General features: G+C 36.6%; 1 protein-coding gene across 1 annotated transcript; it reads right to left on the minus strand.

Moving 5' to 3' along the window:
• Positions 1–1,984: 1,984 nt before the first annotated feature.
• Positions 1,985–20,739, minus strand: LOC133321355 (catenin alpha; the record flags this gene model as incomplete). The annotated part of the gene is made up of 6 exons (XM_061530446.1): positions 20,586–20,739; positions 7,885–8,261; positions 7,506–7,823; positions 7,248–7,451; positions 2,190–2,874; positions 1,985–2,136 (listed from the first exon to the last, which is right to left on the minus strand). Coding segments are annotated over exons 1-6 (1,890 nt in total), but the record flags the coding sequence as incomplete, so codon positions are not given.
• Positions 20,740–21,085: the final 346 nt, after the last annotated feature.

Genomic DNA, 21,085 nt, shown 5'->3' on the forward strand with positions numbered 1-21,085 from the left:
TTGCGTGTTGCCAACGCAGAAATTAGAAAAAAGACATTTCATTTTGTGTGTTGTTATTTAATTTAAACTCAATAATAGTACTAAAAACTAAATTATATATTAAATAAAAAACTAGAGGTTTGTCTTTGTTCGAAAAAATTTATTATCATAATCCCGATGTTTAATTCCCTAATATCATTCATAAAATTTCAATGGCCAACACTGAACTAGAAAAATGCTCGGGGTAAAAGGCTAAAAATCTTGCAAGCAGTGATAGTAAAGTCGCTTCATTGTAAGCTATGGTTGTTAGTCGCGTTGTGAATTATGTTGTAGTTGTTGTTATTTTTTAGCTGCTGACAATATCAAGAAGCTTTAGTTTTGCTTGCTATAATTTTTTGTAATGTGTTGCTATTTGTTGCAGTTGTGCTTGACTGTACTGCATATTTTGAGGATGAATTTAGCTAGCAATGCGGTAATTTTCGGTGTTTTTGCCATTTTGGTGTTAGCGTTTAAACCCTGTTAAAAGTTATTAACAAAGGAGTATAATTTTGTTCATCCTGAATGCATCAGTGTAGATATTGTTAAAGTTCGGCCTGAAAAAACGTTTAAATATATTTCATATTTCATTCACAATATCGAATGTTGTTTAAAGGTTACAGAATAGGTACTGGTCCGCCAAAGGCGCCATAACCGAGTTGACATAATTATAAATATATTGTCAAGATCTATCCGTAACCGTCATGAAGATGGCAAGACTATGTAATGTAGAAATTAAACCGAGTGAGATACAACATTGCTGTTATGTGTTTGGCGGCAAGGCTGTAGTTACTAAGCTCACAACCGTTCATGCGAGCGACTCCATTATGGCAAATTTCCATCGACTCGATTGTATCACTTTGAATGATGTAGTAGATACTCATTTTTCTAAAGTGAATATCATGTTTCCAAATAGACTGTGTAAAACACTTGACACTGAAGAACAGTGTGAAACTTTTTTTGGTGCTGAAGATTGACAAAGCAACATGGATTGTGATGTACCTAATGTTTCTTTTGCAGATCAATATATTCCATGGTTTTCTTTCTTTTACATTTATTTACATTGTAATTTTTTGTGGCCGAAGGGTTTTTATGATTAATAGCAATTTAGGTATTACTGCTCATGATAATTCGTTGCCTTTCCCCATAGCTTTTCTCAATTTTCTTCACTTGGTTAACAATATCTTGACACACCTCTGTATTTCCTGTTGCCTGGAAACTGGCTAGAATTGTCCCAGTTAAAAAGAAAAACATTGCTGGGGCTATTCAAGAGTTTCGTCGGAATTCTATATTACCCATCTGCTCAAAAATAGTTCAATACATTTTAAAATATCAAATAACATCATACTTGAAGAGAAATAACATGCTCGATGATGCCCTGAAGAAATAGGAGTACTTCGTCTCTGTTGTTAGGCATGACGGATGCGATTCGGAGTAATTATGGTCATACTAAATTTTGTGAAAACTAAATTTCTGCCACCATATAAATATGGTGGTATTTCAGCTAAACTCATCTCTTCGTGGAATTTATGTAACAGATATGGCCTTGCCACTTCATGCTAGAAAACGTTTGGCTCATGATTTGGTGCTACCTATGTCTACATTCACTATTTTAGCATTACACCGGCTACATACTCCAAACGTTTTCTTAGATACATTATATGCACAGAGTGTATAGTTATTTTTTCATATCAGTGATAAAAATTTACATTTTTTGAATTATCTGATCTTATATATTAAATGTTTGTATCTTATTTAGAAACTGTATTTTTTTACGTGTTCTCTATGTTGAATTTGCTCATTGGCATGTGTCGCCTTTTCAACTATACTAATTGCCAAGTTAATAATTCTTGTTTGGTATTGGAATACTAAAGACATATTTAGCAAAGTAATTGCAAAGTGTCAAAATGAAAATGTGCTTTATTAAATTCTTCTTCTTAAAGATTAAGTATTTTAAAGATTTACTTACTCTATTCATTAATACGGCTCGTCGTATTTCTCTTACTCCGTCATAAACTAAGCGAGATGCATCTATAAATTCATTTTCATCAACTTCCTTATTAGATTTCGATAACAGTGCTTCAACAGCAACATCAACTCGTTGGTCAAACTTGGGCATTACTGAAATATCGAAAATTAGAAAAACTACAGTGGACTCAGACATATAAAACTACCTTGATCACGCAGGACTTTAACCGCTTCAAGTACGCGCTTGGTATATATGCATGGTTCATAATTATCCATTTCAGCTTCGACAACATTACAAACTCTAGCTGATCTTCCTTGTATAGCTCCAGATGTGACACGTAAAACTTCAGCATCTCCCATTTGCAAAGCCATAACACATTTGTTAACATCTTCAAGAATATGATTTTCCGATACGGCTAAGAAATCATCAATAGTTGTTATATCATCCACAGCTTCAGTTAAAATTCTGACTTGAACTTCCCATGCCTGTCGATATGCGGTCATATTTTCGTGTGCAACTTTCGAGTTTGGTCTAACTGTTAAAATCGATGCAGCATTTATGACTTGTGGGCACAAACTTTCTATTTGGGCGGCCGCATATCGCACCATTTTAACGCCATCTTCATTGCTTGACATACTACAAACAAGGTTAGCAACTTCCACAAGTTTTTCTGCATGTTTCGTAAAAATTTCTGATTTTTCTCGAACAAGTTTCTCATTACCAGTTTTTGCAGCTTCGATCAAATCAATTAGGGGTGTAGTCGTTTCCAAAAAGGAATCTGAAACATGGTCTACCACGGCCTTACGCAACTGCCGTCGCAAGTCTCTAGTTTTTTTACACATCTGGTCAATAGCTCGATCCAGACCGGGGGAATTATCCTTCTGTCCCACCTTTATAAAAAAATATTTTTAAGTTAATGTAGCTAAATAAAACAAATCAGGTTTCATTGCAATTAGCAATATTTTCGGGTTTTGCCATGAAACATAACCATCAATACAGACCCCAATTTGGATTAACAGTTTTTCCAGATTATTGAAATTGTAGAATTGGTTTACATTTTTAATAATTTTGAATAGGAATGCAGCTACAGAATCTACTTCAACTGTCAATTTATTAGTATGTTGCACTACCCATTTAAAAATACTGTTATATTAGACTTAATATGTTCTACATTCATGCTAAAATCTACATTAGAGTGCACAGAATTAAAGTATACATTTTACTAAGTATATCTGCCATAGAATAATTTGTGCGATGAAAATCTTTATAATAGATCGAAAGGGAACATTTATTCCAATAGATGAAATTAGGAAGTCTGATTTTAATGTAGGCAATCGAATGCTATCGTAAAAAACAACACAAAATAAAAATGATAATCATTCATTGCAAGAATTGAAACGTTTAATATACTAATGTGTAAAAATTTCACCAAAATCGCCAACGATTTGTGTGACCTCTTTATTGAAGGCGTCGTGCAAAAATACTACACTGATAAGGAGAAAATTCACTGCTCACAATTTTAACTGTAGTTTCGTGCGATCTACGATTTTTATACAGATTGTAAAACAAATAACGTATCTTCACAATCAAAAATGAGTTGTGGAATGCAGTCCATATAACCGGATTATCGAGATTTTACTGTATATTTTTTCATACACTAATAAAATATATCATAAAATGCGAAATTCGTTGAGGAACTTTCTTTTCTTGATATTGTCGGCGTAAGAACGGTAACAAATAAAAACAATTTGTTTTCACAACATAGTAAATATGTTGTCTAAATATATTCCAGGTCAAATATTATATATATATATATAATTTTCGACTTAAAAAAGAAAGAACCATATAAATTCTTTATATTTAAAAAAAAAATAGTTTGACTCTTGCGCTAACAAGTCTTCAAATCACATTTTTCAATTATGTATTCAAAATCATGTTTGATGTCTGCTTTCACTAATTAGGAAAATATATATGAAGGCGGAATTGTCATATTTTAAATATTTTCTAAGATATGGGGGTAGTCCACATTAGACGCATAGTCCACATGACCCGATATGAGATGACCCACACAAAGCGCTTTGAACCCGCCAAATTTACCATAGAGTCCCGTAGATTGTATAATAATTACCTCAACAAGATCAAAAATAATTTTAAAACTAATCCGAAGTCATTTTATGAGTTTGTTAACTTAAAAAGAAAAGTCTCCTCAAAACCTACAATTTTGAAATGCAACAATAAGGAGTTTGTAAAAAATTCTGAAATAGCAGAATGTTTTGCAAATTTTTTCGCCTCTACTTATTCATCTGCAGTTTGTCCAAATATAAACTCATATCCTTATGGGCTATCCAAAATAGATCAAATATATATGCCTTTTTTACAAAGTCAAGATGTTGCTAAAAATTTACGTACTCTAAAACCAATTAAACTTCCAGGTCTAGATGGTATACCTAGCATAATTCTCAAATATTGTTCTGACACTTTAGCAACGCCTCTTACGTTGCTATTTAATCATTCCTTAAATTTTGGTTATTTTCCCACTATATGGAAGAAATCTTTTATAGTACCGTTGCACAAGTCTGGTAGTCTATCAAACGTCTCAAACTACAGAGGAATTGCAAAATGAAGTGATATCCCAAAATTGTTTGAAAAATTAATTACTGCTGTTATTTCTCACAAAATTAAATCCATTTTAAGTCCATATCAACATGGCTTTCGTAGTGGTCTTTCAACTATAACAAATCTTATAGAGTTTACTTCAATTGTAATAAAGGGATTTGTTCAGCGAAATCAAACTGATACCATTTATACAGATTTTAGTAAAGCTTTTGATAGGGTTAACCATGAACTCTTATTATATAAATTAGATAATATGGGTTTCAGTATAAACTTAGTCAAATGGATATCATCTTACTTACAAAATAGATCACAGCTAGTTTTGTTTGAAGGATGTCTCTCAAAATCGATTAACGTACCTTCAGGTGTTCCACAAGGAAGTCACCTCGGGCCGGTTCTTTTTCTATTGTTTATAAATAATTTGCCAACTTCTGTAGTACATTCTAAATTGTTAATGTATGCAGATGATGTCAAGTTATTCATTACCCATAATTCTGAGAAACAATCCATTTTACTCCAAAATGATTTAAATAACCTTTTTCAGTGGTGCAGATTAAATTGTATGAATTTAAATTTGAACAAATGTAAACATATGTATTTTTCTAGAAATTCTTCATTGACGAGGCAATACAATATTAACGGTTCGGTTTTATCAACAGTTGAAACATTCGTGGATCTTTGTATTTTAATGGATCCAAAGTTAAACTTTAACAATCATGTTATTTCTATGGTAAATAAAGCATATGGTGTATAAGTTTTATAAAACGGTGGGCCAAAGAATTCTCGGATCCTTATATAACAAAACAACTATAAAAAAAACGAAGTATAACATGCTTCTACTTGTAAATTTACCTTTTCTGTAACAAATAACTTTTCGTTCGACACGAATTACATACACTGCGTATCATAACTATAGACGCACCCTTAATTCAATTGGTATGTTAGTTAAGAAATAAAATGGACCCATTAAGTTATTGTTCACAATAAAACGATCAAAAACACATATTATTCAACAAAAATAATTAATTTATTCTTTATGGTTTCGCCGAATTCTGCACTTTCAAAATTGCTGGTGTTGCATAACTATAGACGCACTTTTACAAAATTAGAAAAATTAATTTTTTTAAACTTCAATAAAATAAAATAACTTTTATAAATAATGGGTAGGGCCTCCTTTATTTTGAATAAGTTCAAAAATTTGATCCATCACACTGTTGACCAAAATTATTCGCAAGTCTTCGTCGATTGACCGCCATTCATCGAAAATCACTTCTTGGAGGTAAAATACAGTTTGGTATTGGAGGTTTTCGGCATAGACACGATGAGTCAAGATTCTACACATGTTCTCGATCGGATTCTGGTCGGAAATTTTAATATTTTTCGATTTTAACCATACTTGAGTATGGCGACTTTTATGAACTGGTGCGTTGTCCTGCTAAAAAACGAGTCCTTGATTGTTGCTGCTTTCCCAAAATTGCAAAAATTTGTCTTCCAAGACTTGAACGTACTCCATTGAATTCATCCGACAACATGGAAATGTCAAATAAAGGCTATAAAATGCTCCCAAGGCCATTAAGGAACCACCACCGAAATATCGTATTAAGAAATAACGATATTTAGGTAACCGCCACCTTGGGAGCATTTTATAGCCACGGAATGCTTTATTTGACATTTCCATGTTGTCGGATGAATTCAATGGAGTACGTTCAAGTCTTGGAAGACAAATTTTTGCAATTTTGGGAAAGCAGCAACAATCAAGGACTCGTTTTTTAGCAGGACAACGCACCAGTTCATAAAAGTCGCCATACTCAAGTATGGTTAAAATCGAAAAATATTAAAATTTCCGACCAGAATCCGATCGAGAACATGTGTAGAATCTTGACTCATCGTGTCTATGCCGAAAACCTCCAATACCAAACTGTATTTTACCTCCAAGAAGTGATTTTCGATGAATGGCGGTCAATCGACGAAGACTTGCGAATAATTTTGGTCAACAGTGTGATGGATCAAATTTTTGAACTTATTCAAAATAAAGGAGGCCCTACCCATTATTTATAAAAGTTATTTTATTTTATTGAAGTTTAAAAAAATTAATTTTTCTAATTTTGTGCGTCTATAGTTATGCAACACCAGCAATTTTGAAAGTGCAGAATTCGGCGAAACCATAAAGAATAAATTAATTATTTTTGTTGAATAATATGTGTTTTTGATCGTTTTATTGTGAACAATAACTTAATGGGTCCATTTTATTTCTCAACTAACATACCAATTGAATTAAGGGTGCGTCTATAGTTATGATACGCAGTGTATACCCATGCCAATTACCAAATAAACTTATATTTGTACATCTATGTTTATATTCGCGATTTTACGATCGATTCGAAAATTAGTGATTTTGACATAGTCGTTCGTATAATGAAATTCCATTTCGTTATTGTAAACTCAATTTGTAGAGAAAAATTGTCCAAAATTGATTTTTTTAATCGGAAGAGTAAGGAACATCTCGACCATATAAGTTGCAAAAACAATCCTTCAATCGCAAAGTATTCTATTTGAACAACTTTGGTTTCAGTTATGTTTAATTATACGCATTATATTTAAATGTTACACCCATAAAGTGTGCACACTTACATATATAAAACAAACTTACATTTGACATATATTCGGTCAATAAATCCTGCAATGCCTGTCTTACAGCATTGCATTCTGCAACGATACGTTCACGTCTTTCATCACGAGTACAATCAGCATCAGCCATAAGAGCTGCGGCACTAATAATACTTTCTAAGCGTTCCTCCAGCAATTGTCGGGAACGTTTTTCGCTGTATGTCAACGGATCCATAATTACTCCTTCCTAAAAATAATTGAACTTTAGAAAAAGTCATTGCATTGAACCACCCAACACTACATCAAAATCGTCCAGAGCTGCTGCCAATTCTCCTGCTCCGCTATAAATATCTGTAGGCTGACATGATTTCCCCTGTGCAACATCACTAATAGTGTTTACGGCATCACAAACTTGCTTCAAAATAAAGTCTCTATTCACTTTAGCTAAGTCTAGTTCAGGGTGACGAACATAAACCTTGGAAGCAGTCAACAACATTGTCGAATGTTTCTTCAGCATTGCGCGTGCTGCAGCCAAATCATCACGAAGCTGTGGATCTTTCAGTTCTTGTTGTCTTTTAGCAGCCTGTTTTATTAATTCATTTGCGTTTCTCCCAAATTGCTACAACATTATTAAATATATAAGTAAATTTTAAGAAGATTATCATATATGTTTGTCTTACCCTCATGTTGTTCATAAGTTCGTCCTGACTTGATGCATTTTTCAGACGATTTAAATCATCCTCTACAACATGCAGCGATTTTAGTAAAAGATGTACATCAACCATGTCAGCAAGAATTAACAGTCGGGTTACTGCCGAAAGAAGATTACGTGCAGCCCGAACCATGTTTCCACGTTTAAGGGAACTGCATGGATCCTCCGAAAATTCTCTCGCAGCAATACTCATTGCATCGCCGGACTTTCGAACTTCGTCAACTGCCGAGAGCATTTCTTGTGTAATGTCAGGATTTTCATAGGCAATTTGTTCCCCCTTTTGAATAAAGTTTTCAGTTGCCTTTTCCACAGCAGCGACAAGAGCACTTGCTCGTTTAGATTTACCTAAAAGATAACCGAGCAAATAAAGATAATACAACAACTATTTTCTATTTCGCAAATACATAATGTATATATGGGCATTTAAAAACAAATTGAAATTTTCTGTTCGTATTACATGATTGATTTTTGCTACATATATTTAAAAGTTTAAAGGTCGTATACAATTTTTGGTTGTTGAAAAATTTATGTAATTTCAGTTAATTTTAAAACAACGCTATACTTTCATCTACCTAAAAATGTACTGTGGTTTAGATCAAGACTGGGGATTGTGATATATTAGTTTGAGGAAAAAAAAATCCATTATTTTTTCGGCAGATGACTGTATTTCTCTCGTAAAGTATCGATCAAAGGGTGACATTTCGCAGTAAAAAAATATTTTGCTGTTTTTTGTATGGTGCATTCAGTTGTGAGTCATTTGGAGTTTAGCATTTGAGCGAACAACACGTATTTAAAGTAGCCTAGCGAAAAAATCGGTGCGAAAAAATTGAATTTTCTTACTCTGTCGGTCACAGTAAAGTGTTGTTGGGGAATCCTTTGGGGTAATCCGGAGGTGTCTCAGCATCCATCATACCTGTTCCGTGAGTGATTTGGACAATAGTGATCTCGGGACGTTTTTGGCTATTCTTTTGGATCGTGGTTTTGATTAGATTGTGATTGTGGTTCCTTGGTTTCTGACGCGGATTTTCATTTGGACAACGAGGTTAAGGTAAGTGGTGCTTCCATTTACATTTGGCTGGTGTGCTATGCCTCCAAAAGCGGCAAGGAAAAATAAGGGGGGTGAGCCGGCGAGCGATGTGGCTTCGACGGTGGATACGTCTGACGGGGAGGGGAGTGCGTCGTCTGCGTCTGATGGAGGGGAGTGCGTCGTCTGCGTCGCTGATGCCGCCGCCTTCTGGAGATCGAGGCATGCGGATGCGGAGGAGAGTTCGGACGGAATGGAGTCGGACAGTAAGAGAGTTAAATTGGGGACTCCAGAGAAGAAGAAGTCGCCGAAGAAAGTGCCAGTGGTGCCTGCCGAGCTGAGAGAGAGGCCTCTGGTCATTGAGTCCAGAGTGCTGAGAGACGCGGATGTTTCGTCAGCGGATGCCAGTGGTGAGGCTGCAAGAGATGTGCAGAGGGAGAGTCGGCCTAGGGCGAAGAGATCGCCGCTTAAGTCAGTTGGTGGGGTAACGGTGAGCGACCTTAAGAACGTTACTGATTGTCTCCTTGACTTGCTGAGTGATAGTCAGTGTACCTCAGACACTACGAGAGAGGTAATCTCGCTGGCCAGTCGCTATGAAGAGTTGCTGATGAGAGCGCTTATTGAAAATGAGAAGCTGAAAGGCAAATTGGAGGCGTTTGAGAGCATGTTGGGTGCAGGGGTTCCTGGTCGCCCTGCTAAGGGGCCTGTCTCGTCTGCTGGTGTAGCTTCAGCTTCTGCATCTGTAGCTGGTTTGTCGGTGCGACCTCCAGTGGTGAGTGTTCCGGCTGTGGAAACCTGGTCGGTGGTGATGAGGGATAGGAAGGGGGATGAAGAAGGTGGTTGATGAGGTGGGGCCCACGCTGAAAGTCCGTGTGCATGAGGTGAAGGCAATGAAGGACGGGGATGCGGTTATTCGTACTCCGTCTGTTGCGGAGCGAGAGAAGATTGCGGCGAACAAGAAGTTTGCGGACGTTGGTTTGGAAGTGTCGGTTCGTGACAAGCTTGGGCCTCTTGTTGTGGTGCAGCGTGTACATGCGGAGCTGACTGTGGAAGAGTTCATGGGTGATGTCTATAAAATGAATTTCGCTCAGCTGATGTCCGAGGAGGTGTTTAAGAAGAGTGTAAGGCTGGTGAGCGGACCGTGGAAGCCGGGTGGTGTCGACGCGAGGGTAAATGTTGTACTGGAGTGTACGGAACGCATGGCGGAGAAGCTCTGTTCGGAGGGAACCTACATCCAGTGGTTCAGGTTTGTCGCTCGCAGGCAGGATGCGGTTCTGGTGTGCTATCGGTGCCTCGGCTTTGACCATAGGGTGAGAGATTGCCGGATGAGTGCCGAGGTGTGTAGGCGTTGCTGTGGTTCTGGGCATGTAGGCACATCTTGTGACGGTCCCATCCATTGTCGGAATTGCGCCTTTAAGGGTCTTCCAGCAGGCCATTTCATGCTGTCGAGTGACTGCCCGATTTATGCAGCGTTGGCGGCGAGGGCAAACGCTAGACACTAATGATAAGAATACTCCAGTACAACTGCCAGCGGTCTGCGTCGGTCATGCACGAGTTCGTGCAGGCTCTGCTCCGTATGGGCACTATGTTCGCGTTGGTGCAAGAACCTTACTGTAGGGATGGTTGTGTGCGTGGATTGCCGGGGGGGATGCGAGCCTTTACGGACGAGGGATGTGGCTCTGCTATAATAGTTGTTGACAGTGACGTCGACTGTACTGTTAGAAGTAGCCAACCTGAGGGAGTGTCTGTGTCCGTTGAATGGGCGGGAGGGAAGATGTTGCTGGCTAGCATCTACTGCCAATTCAGCTCACCTTTGGAGCCATATTTAAGGTATATGGATACGGTACTACTCCTCGAGAGTAGTTGTCCGCTAATCCTAGGGCTAGACGCGAACGCAACCTCCTCGCTGTGGTTCTCCAAGATGACCAGGTCAACATCTGGTCATCGGAATCGCATCCGAGGAGAAGCGCTTAGTGAATGGGTGTTAGCGAGGGGCGTCGAGATCTTAAATGAGCCCTCGGATCTGTATACCTTTGATGGTCCCTCCGGGGTGAGTGACATAGACGTGACGGCTGCAAATGGGGCAGCAATGACAGCTTACCAGTTTAGTTGGAGTGTTTGCGAAGACTGGGGTGTGAGTGACCATAATCTCATTGAGATTTTGGCCACTCCGAGGGGACGTACGCAGGGAACTGAGCGTTTCAGTGGTTGGAAGGAACGAGATGTGAACTGGGACCATTATGCGAACTGTGTCAGGGAGTTGGCTTTGCCACTTGTGGACTTTAGGGCACGGACCATAGATGACCAGGTCAGCTTGTTGAACGAGTGGATGAGCAGCGTCAATGACGTACTCCTCGGTAGACGCCGTCAGACTAAGCTGAGTAAGGTCAAATGGTGGACCCGCGAGCTAACTACCAAGCGGCGGCAAGTCAGGCGTCTTAGGCGGCGCTTCCAAAGAGCCAGGCGTGTCAATGCGGAAGATTTAGCGCAGCGTAAATCCGAGCTCCTTGCTGCTCTTAGTACGTACAAAGACGAGCTGTCTAGGAGTAAAGAAGACAATTCGAGGAGATTCGTACGGGACAATGGAGATGATCCATGGGGTATAGTATACCGTGTGTGCCGGCATGGTGGGTCTAAGAGACAGGGGTTGCGTAGCAGCTCTGCGACAACCACCTCGGGGTGGGGGGAGAGCGTAGGGCTTTTGTTGGGAACTTTCTTTCCAGATTCGGAGACTCCATCATTTCCTCCGGTTGTTGATGAAATGAGGGAGCCTACGCGTTTGAATCGTATAGAAGTTGTGGACAGTATCTGCCGAGTTAGAAGTAGAAAATCGCCAGGTATGGATGGTATGACTGGAAGGATGGTGAAAGCCATTTGGAAGGTTATGTCGGAATATATCGAGTCCGTTTTCTCCAGCTGCATTCGTCATGGATACTTCCCGCGTACTTAGAAGTGTGCCAGGGTTGTGGTCTTGCTTAAGTCGCCTGATCGGGTTAGGAGTGATCCTCGCTCGTATCGGGGCATAAGCCTTCTCCCAGTGCTTGGAAAGGTACTGGAGAGGATTATGGTGGCACGGCTTAGGGACAGCTACAGCGAAGGTACGTCCTTGTATCAGTTCGGTTTTACCGAGGGTAGAACGTGGCATAAGGTATTCGTGTACTGTTAAATATCTCGGAATAACAGTGTCAGAGCGTTTGAATTATCTTCCGCACTTCGATCGGTTGAAGGAGAAGCTGACAACGGTCGTTGGGACCATCAGGCGTGTTTTGCGGACTGGTTGGGGCTTGAGTAGGCGTTCTGTGCGAATCATATATGGTGGGCTTTTTGTTGCCTGCGCAACTTATGGTGCACCTATATGGTACAGAACTGCCTCTTCTGTCTTTGGGCAGAAGAAGCTCCTTTCGTGTCAGCGGGTCGTCATGTTAGCGTGCTTGCCAGTGTGTCGCACTGTTTCAACAGAGGCGTTGCAGGTGCTGCTTGGCGCCGCGCCGCTTGATCTTGAAGTGAGATGTAGGGCTATTATGTACAAGCTTAAGCGTGGTTTGCAGTTGGATGATTGGCTCAGGCCTTCTGATTTGGTGGATGGGGAGAGTAGGCGGTACAGCACAATCCTTCGGGATTGTGTTGTTGATAGGTGGAGGACAAGGTGGACGAACAGTGACAAAGGGAGGGTGACATACGAATTTATTCGTGACGCAACGTTCGTAGTGGACCGGCCAGACTTTCGCTTCGTCTTAAGTACTGGTTTCTTTCTGACGGGGCATGGCTCTCTCAATGCTTTTCTGCATAAGAGAGGCCTTGCCCAGACGGATTTATGTGGGTGCGGGATGACTGAGGACTGGAAGCATATACTGACGGAATGCTGTTACTATGATGACATTAGAGATTTAGCAAGTATGGGTATATCGAATGGAGGGGCGGGGTGGGATTTCAGTAGGGTGCTTGAAGACGATCGGACCTTTAGTTGTTTAAGTAGTTTTGCTCGTGAAGCATTTAGGAGAAGGACAGTACTTAGCGGAGGTGGTCCTCGTGCATAGCCCCCTTGCAGTTGGGTTTGTTCGGTTGCACCGGGTGGTGGTGGGTTGGTGCGCCGGTTGGCGTTGGTGCGGTTGTTGGTGGAGAGCTGTGGCTGTTGTGCTCTGCTGTCGTTCCGCATCGTGGGTGGTTCGCGGTGTTTCTACTTCGCGGAAGTCACTTCTGCGGTTGTGGATGTCGTGTAGGCTGCCCGTGAGGACAGTTTCGTTCATTGTTTGTCTTGTGATGTCCGTTGCCGCGGTCCTTGGGCCCTTTGTGCAGTCCGTGAGGACAGCATGTTAATTGTTTGTGTTGTGTGCATTTGTTCATCGTCGCCACTGCTTGTGGCAAGGTCTTCCTTGCCACCTGCGGTTATTTGCTGCCGTTGCCGTTGTTATTTTGTTCTGGGATACCAGCCCGGACTTGTATCGAACTGGGAGAGGCTTGGTCTCGAGCCTGAGCGGAGGTTTTCCGTACCGCGGGTGTCAGGTGCCCCTGGATCTGTTGATCCAGCCTGACAGTTGGTGTGCCCCCCTGGGGAGCTTCGCGGGGGTTGTGGTTTCGCCCCTCACCAAGGGGGAGAGTATGCCTTCTGCATGCTCTCCGATTGGTACAGCACTTTGGTGCCGGTGCGCTGGTGGGCGCATATCCGCCTGTGGCTCAGCAACTGCGAGGTAGGCCTATGGGCAGGTACTCGCATAAAACACTTTCAGATACTATGAGTTAAAGCGTGTTAAAAATGCAAGCGAACAAGGATAAAATTCGGTGCATTTTACAGTTTTTTTACAGTATGTCGATAAAATGGGAGAAATTGTCGAAGTTGATCGGAGCTAAAAATCGACCATAATTGTTATAAACTATTTATACAAAAAAAAAATAATGGATTTCTTTTTCCCTAATCTAATATTAAGGTGACCATACCTCCTCTTTTTTAGAGGACAATCATCTATTTTGACTAGCTGTCATCTATATAATGTATGTCCACCTTTTGTAATCTTTTTTAATAATCTTTACTCATCTGAATTTTTAATCTTTGACCATTTAAAACCCCTATTTTATATTTTCTGTCAAGTCGTACAGAAAATGTCTTGTATTGTTTAAACTCATAATAAACACTAAAAATGCAACGTCAACGTTATGACTACATTGTTGTTACATTTAAAACATTTCGTGATGCTATTGGTTGGTTTTAGAACCTACAAGAATCTTCTATTAGATGCAAAATGTGAATGAGTTTTTTGTGCAATGATTTTTTTAAGTTTAATTTTTTAACTAATTTTATTTTTGTATTTATAAAATGCCTGTGCATAAAATGCAATATATATATACCGTGAGTGTAATAAGTATTTTGCCTCAATAAAAATTTGAAAAAATTCCAATATATACGCCTAAAGCCATCAAACTAAAGATGTAAAATGAATTATGAATGATGGAGTACGTTTGTGGACATATTTAGATCGTATTTCTACAAGAATCACAGCGAAAGATCTATTGGTCTCGAAGATATCGGCCTAAATATATAACAACCCAAAAATGTTTATCACAAAAAAGTATTTTGCTTTTTATTATTATTTTAGAAAAAATTGTTACATAGAACTCGTTTGGTCTTTTTATAGTTACCATTGCGGGTAACGACATATTATAAGTGTTTTGGCAACGATTCCAATAAACCACGGCATTTTCGCGAGTATTTTCTCTCACATTTACATTCAATACATTCTCCAGCAATATTTCATTTAATATTTGGTATTTTCTCGCCCTAATCTTAAGATGAGAGTATTAAACATAGTCATTGCGGCTTCAAAACATCCCAAATATGTTTAGAATAATAAAAAAGAGGTTTTGTAAAATATAACGCGAGGACAGAACCTTAAAAACTATTAAAACCAATATATATTAGAATTTTTTCAAATTTTTATTGAGGCAAAATACTTATTACACTCACTGTATATAAATATATATCGTTAGCTAAAATGCAAAAAGGCGTAACTAACAAAAAATTGAAATTATTATTTAATTTTTTTTTCAATTTTAAGTCAAAATTGTGGAAAATGAGCAATATTTCATCCTTCAAATATTTGGTTTCTAAGGGCGGCATCGATAAAAATATCATAGATACATTTTTTTAATTATTTTAAATTTTAAAATATTCTTCTGTAAGCTCGATACAATTATTAAAAAATCCGGTGATAAGTTTATAATTTAAATATAGTTAAGAATCTTTTCATGGCATTCATAATTACAGATGATAGTCTCATTTGAGAATTTGAGATGATGGCAACTCATTTTAATTTGGGAATTCATATATCAATCTCAAATAAAATGAAAAATAAATTCCATAAAATTGTATGTATGTCCTGATTTAGATTAGGCGAGTTGACTTGCGGCAATTATTATCGTTCTCTTTTGAACTTGCTTCATGTCTATACAAGGCAATTCGGTTTCAAAGATATATATATATATATTTGACATTTTGTGACAATGTTCTGGATTGGTATTTCAAATTATTATAGCATAGGATTACCTTGTATAATTATACCATGGAATCTTTTAAAACCGACATACCCACTAATTTTTTTTAAGAATCATGGAATGTCACTAGTGGTGAAAGAAGCACATTGACAAAAACAATGCCTAAAAAAGGAACATAGCATGATAAAATTTTACTCAGCGATATAAAACAACATTATTGAAGATTTTTAAAGGTAACTTTGATATTTAGTGTCAGGATTTTTGGGTAATTTGAACTAAAATGCTATAGATGTCGAATATTAATACATGCCGACATTAAGAACACTTACCCTATATTATATCTATTTTGGATAATTCATAAGGATATGAATTTATATCTGGACAAGATGCATATGGCAAAAACTTTGCCAAAAAATGCAGTTTTGTCTACTTTTAATTCCTTATTATTGCATTTCAAAATTGTGGGTCTTGAGGAGACTTTAACTTAAGTTAACAAACTCATAAAAATAACGTCGGATTATAAAACCAATATTTAATCTTGTTGAGGTAAATATTATAAAACCTTTGGGACTCTACTGTATATTTGTGCCCAGCAACAGATAAATTAGCGTATTATACAGGCGATCCTGAAATTTTTTTTTAAATTTTCGAAAATGTTAGAATTTTTTATTCTCACAGTTAGAACACATTCTGAAATTTATTTAGAGTATCATCTATATATGGGCAATATTGCCAATTTTTTAACATAGCTGAAGCGGAGGTTCACCCCTTTATAACTCGGGAATTACTTAAGTATATGAAAGAAAGTGAATAGTTTTGGATTAATTGATCTGCCCTTACAAACTGTTCCTGATATTGACCTCCCAACTTTACTTTGGTGGAAGCTGTGTCTACTTTAATGGAAAAAAATGTGTAAAAACAGGTTGAGGCGAACCAGTTTTTTTATGTTCTCTATCGATTTGTGACTAAGCCACTCATTTCACGGCCTTCGTGTCAAAGTAAAACTACTAGCCAACAAAATGGGGACTACGCCCCTTATGTATCATTTTTCAAAAATTTCACTGCATCTGCCTTTAAATGATGCTGACATTTTGAAGCTCGATTTTGAGTGTTTTTTTAATTTTACTTCTAGCTTTAATACGCAAACAGGAATTTATAAAAATCGATTATAAGATTATTGTCGCCGCGAATCTGCGTAATTTGATATGTATTTTGTGTATGTAGTATGCACAGCTTCAGAGTAATACTCATCCGAAGGTGCGAATTTTGTGCGATCAAATTTCTAAAAAACCTATTTTTCCGACCAAATTTTTAGATCTGTCAACTGAATGATATGGGTACCCGCGATCAATAAGGTTTTTTACGTTTCGGATGACATAAAATCTTCTTCGTGAATATCCGTCTACTAGAACGGCTGGAACTGGCCTTCCAAAAACACGAAATTTGGCAAAAAAAGTTTTTGAAAATATCGCGGATTTATTTGCGTTTTCTGTGTATCATTTCCGTCATACGGATTTTGATCTTTTTCGAAAAGAGAACTTTAAAAACTTCAGCCGAAAGAGAGATCTACGCAATTTATCTCAAAAATAGATTGTGCCGGCACATCCATGGTTCTTAATGGACCACATTGAAATGGTGTAGATCGATGTATTTTTTTAGGGTGCACACCGAAATCGGATGCGCGTTAATGGCATATGGATTTTTCGGAAATTATTCGCGTTTTACGATTTTTTGGGTACTTCAATGCAACACGTGTGGCACATCTTAGCCGTCAATTGAAATTTCGCAAAATATATATGGATTGGAAGATAAACTTCAGCACTTCCTGGAAACCGCATGCGCATCAAATGATTTTGAGAATTATGCGATTTACACGCAATTTAAAATGTATATTTCATAATATTATTTTATTTTAAGATTTATTCCTATTTATAGAATTCTAAGATTTATCGGAAGGGTCTTGATATAATCCGCAAGGCGTATACTTATACACAAAAAGTGATTATTATTATATATGTAAATTTTTCGACGAAATTCGGGTAAAATAGCAGAATAACCCCAACATTTTTTTCTGAAATTTCTTGTATACAATTAAAAAAAATAAATATGATGACATTATTTTTTCGAACCAAAAACAAATATTTTTCCTCAATATCTTGTTTTGTTGTCCGCTACACGGACTTGTGTGATTTTGATATCATTTGATTCATCATGGTGTTTAGATTATGTAGATATTTTTAAATTAATTTTTAGGTGTGTGTATGTTATTAATATAATGAAAATATTGATGTAATCTGCTATATATTTTTTATTTTTCTCATATCGTTATTATTATATATTCATATTCTTATTTTACGGAGAAAGATATATATCAACGTTTCTGGTCATCAATATAATAAACGGCGTAATTTTAAGATTTTTTTCTTATGCCCAAAATTAAAACCTCGATATATTTTGCGCGCATCAACCAAGAATTTGATCGCGAACGGTTTCGGAGTCAGAACATTTTTCTCTATATGTGTACTAAAAATCATTGATGTGCCACAAAAACAAAAAAGCTGATTTTTTGAAAATGTAATATTAAAAAATTGGCAATATTGCCCATATATAAAATAGAAAAAAATTAGTTTGTTTGTTTGTTTGTATGATACCGATAGACGCCAAAACCGCTGAACAGATCTTAATGAGATTTACACTGTATGTCGGGGCATGCCCTGAAAGTAACATAGGCTATATAAACTTTTAAAATTCCGCGTGGATGCGGAGTTATAGCATCAATAGTAAACATACCTCAAAATTTCTGAACATGTAATATGCGTTTATCTTAAGAACGGTTACAGATACCGTTTTCAAAATTTGACTGAATAACGAAGGTGTGAATACACACTCTCCATACAAAAATGAGCATGGTACGATCAACGGAAAATACACTTTCTACTGCATTTTAAAAATCTGCATATTGAAAATTTAAAATATTTTATTTGTAGACTCTGAAAAAAGTTTACTGAGATTTTCACAGAACGTCATAACTTTCCCTGGGAATAACATATGCTATATAAACTTCTAAGACTTCCCGAAGATGCGGTGTTATAGCATCGAACGTAATCATACTTCAAAAATTATGAACATGTAATTTGTGTATATCTTAAGTACGGTTATAGATACCGACTTCAAACTATTGCTGAGTAACGTGAGTGTAAATACGCATCATCCACACAACATGACCGCTGACGAGTGAAAACGCACACCTCATTGCGTTTAAATCTATACATAGAAAATAGAAAACTTATTGTTTTTGGACTGAAAAAAAAACACTAAACAGATTTTACTAATATGTTCATGGTAAGTCAAGCGATCCCATGGAAGTAACATAGGTTAGATAAAACTGAGGAGTAATAGCATCAAAAGTATTCATACATCTTAAAGAATGTACATACATACATATGTCGAACATTTTCTATGGGTATATCTTAGGGTAGCGGCTTGAAAATATGGTTGAGTAACATGGATACAAATACTCATCATCCGATGAGGATATATTTTCGAACGATAAGGATATGTACATATGTACATATATTGAAATAAAAATTGTGTAAAATTGAAAAAAGGTTGACATTATAATTTTCCATTTTTGTCAGTATGTGAAAACAAGTTTATTTTGAACAAAATCAAACATAATAGTTCCGTTCCAGAACCTAAAAGAATCTTCTAATTTTACAAGTTTTGCAACTTTTTACTCGAAAACATTGAATAAAATTTAAGAGATCACAAAACAAAATGGCGTTCTCTTTGTAAACTTTTGACTCGAGAAATTTGGCCGAGTAAAAATAGTAAAAATTAATGCCTACTTCTGATTGGCTGTTATGTTGATTTTGAAGTATTGCTTGAAGTGAGTAGTGAGCATTTTAATTATAAATCAGCAGTGCCCAAAATAGGTCCCATGGGCTTTCGGTGTGTGTCAAAACTCTCACACACACAGTGATAAAAATAGAAACATTTGAAAATTAAAAAAAATATTTTCAAAATTGTCATTTATTCCTATTTGTTTTCATACACTGAACCAAAAAATTAGGACATTTTTCGCAAAAAATATTTCAGAAAAAGTCGAAATATGTGACAAATACATTGGGGATTGGCAAAACAGAAGCAGATCTATATATAGGAAAATATATCATCAACAATCATATTTGCATTGAATACGAAATATTTTTCTGTCTTAAAATTTGAAATACAAGTTTTTACAATTTTTCTCACAGTTTAATAAGAGAGAAACATAAATTTGAAAATTGTGTATTTCAAACAAATATAATGACAAACATTTGCATGTATTAGTGTGGACAGCCCTGTTATAAATCGTTTTATTATCTGGAAAAAATCAGAGCCTGGGATAGGATAAGTTCAGATACACCACTACTTTTTTTAAAAAAAAATACCATTTTGTGGAGGAGATAGCAGATGGAGGTGATAGATTGTGTAAAATTGTTAAAAAGTATTGACATTATAATTTTTAAATTGCTGTTACTTTTCGAATAAATTGTGTTTCAAGAAAACAAAAATTACCACTGTTACAGAAAACAGCGAATAATTTAATAAATACTATACAACTACTACAACACGGACATTTCACACTTTTTTGTAGCGACCATATAAAAATACCGTTGTTTACCTAATTTTAAAATTTAATTTAGTAAATATTGCAGTTGTATATAGGACGCTTACTAATTGATCCTATTTAAATTTTAATTTGATAACTTCAGTAGGGGCAGCGAAGCGCCACGGGTCCCGCTAGTAAAATATATATATATTATAAATTCAAGATCAGTGTGACTCTTACATAGACACGCAGTTGTCCAATTTACAGACGAAATAAGGGAATTAAAATTAAAGTTAATTTACTTTTATAGTTAACAATGCAATACAGTTTTAAATGAATATACATAAGTGATTTTTGTAGTACAATGAAAGGGTCATCTTATTCAGTTCCTATACGTAAACAACATTTAGAAACTGTTTTTATCCATTTAATACGTATGTACCTTTTACTTTGTCTTTGTTAGAAACTCCACCCGGATTTTTTTACTACTTAACTTACATTCAAACAAGACTCGTACACATAAACAGTTCTAAAAGTTAACTGCTGTATGTTTTATAAAACTTACCTTTTTTCTTTTTACTGGGGCCTTTTGTATTAACCAATGTAGTAACTTGCAATACCAGAGGTTCCAATGTTTTTTCAACGGACATTGTACGAATTTCCAAATTTTTGGGATCCCATTTTAAGGCAATTTGCCCGAAGTCTGACAAGGTGCCCATTTTATGCCCTTTCAATCAGATCAATTAAGTTTTAAATGGAAGACGCCTATTTTCGCTAAATACACAAAAAATGTCGTGTACTTGGGTATTTTAACGACAATAACACGCTTTCAATTCTTATCTGATATAAACAACTATTTATCAAGTCAATAAAATACAAGCCCACAATATCTCTGAAAATGTAAAATTTTATATATCTTTCACAAAAGAATAAAAAAATTTCTGCAGTCGCCACTAGGGATAAGTAAATCGACTTTGGACTAATCGATTAATCGACTTTCTGTATTGAAAAGTCTAAAAGTCGACTTTTCAAGATCGACTTTCGACTATCTTCATTAATACTTGG

The sequence above is a fragment of the Musca vetustissima genome, unplaced genomic scaffold, assembly GCF_032173495.1.
Source record: "Musca vetustissima isolate MV318-11 ecotype Yass unplaced genomic scaffold, APGP_CSIRO_Mvet_v1 utg12928, whole genome shotgun sequence".
Lineage (NCBI taxonomy): Eukaryota > Metazoa > Arthropoda > Insecta > Diptera > Muscidae > Musca > Musca vetustissima.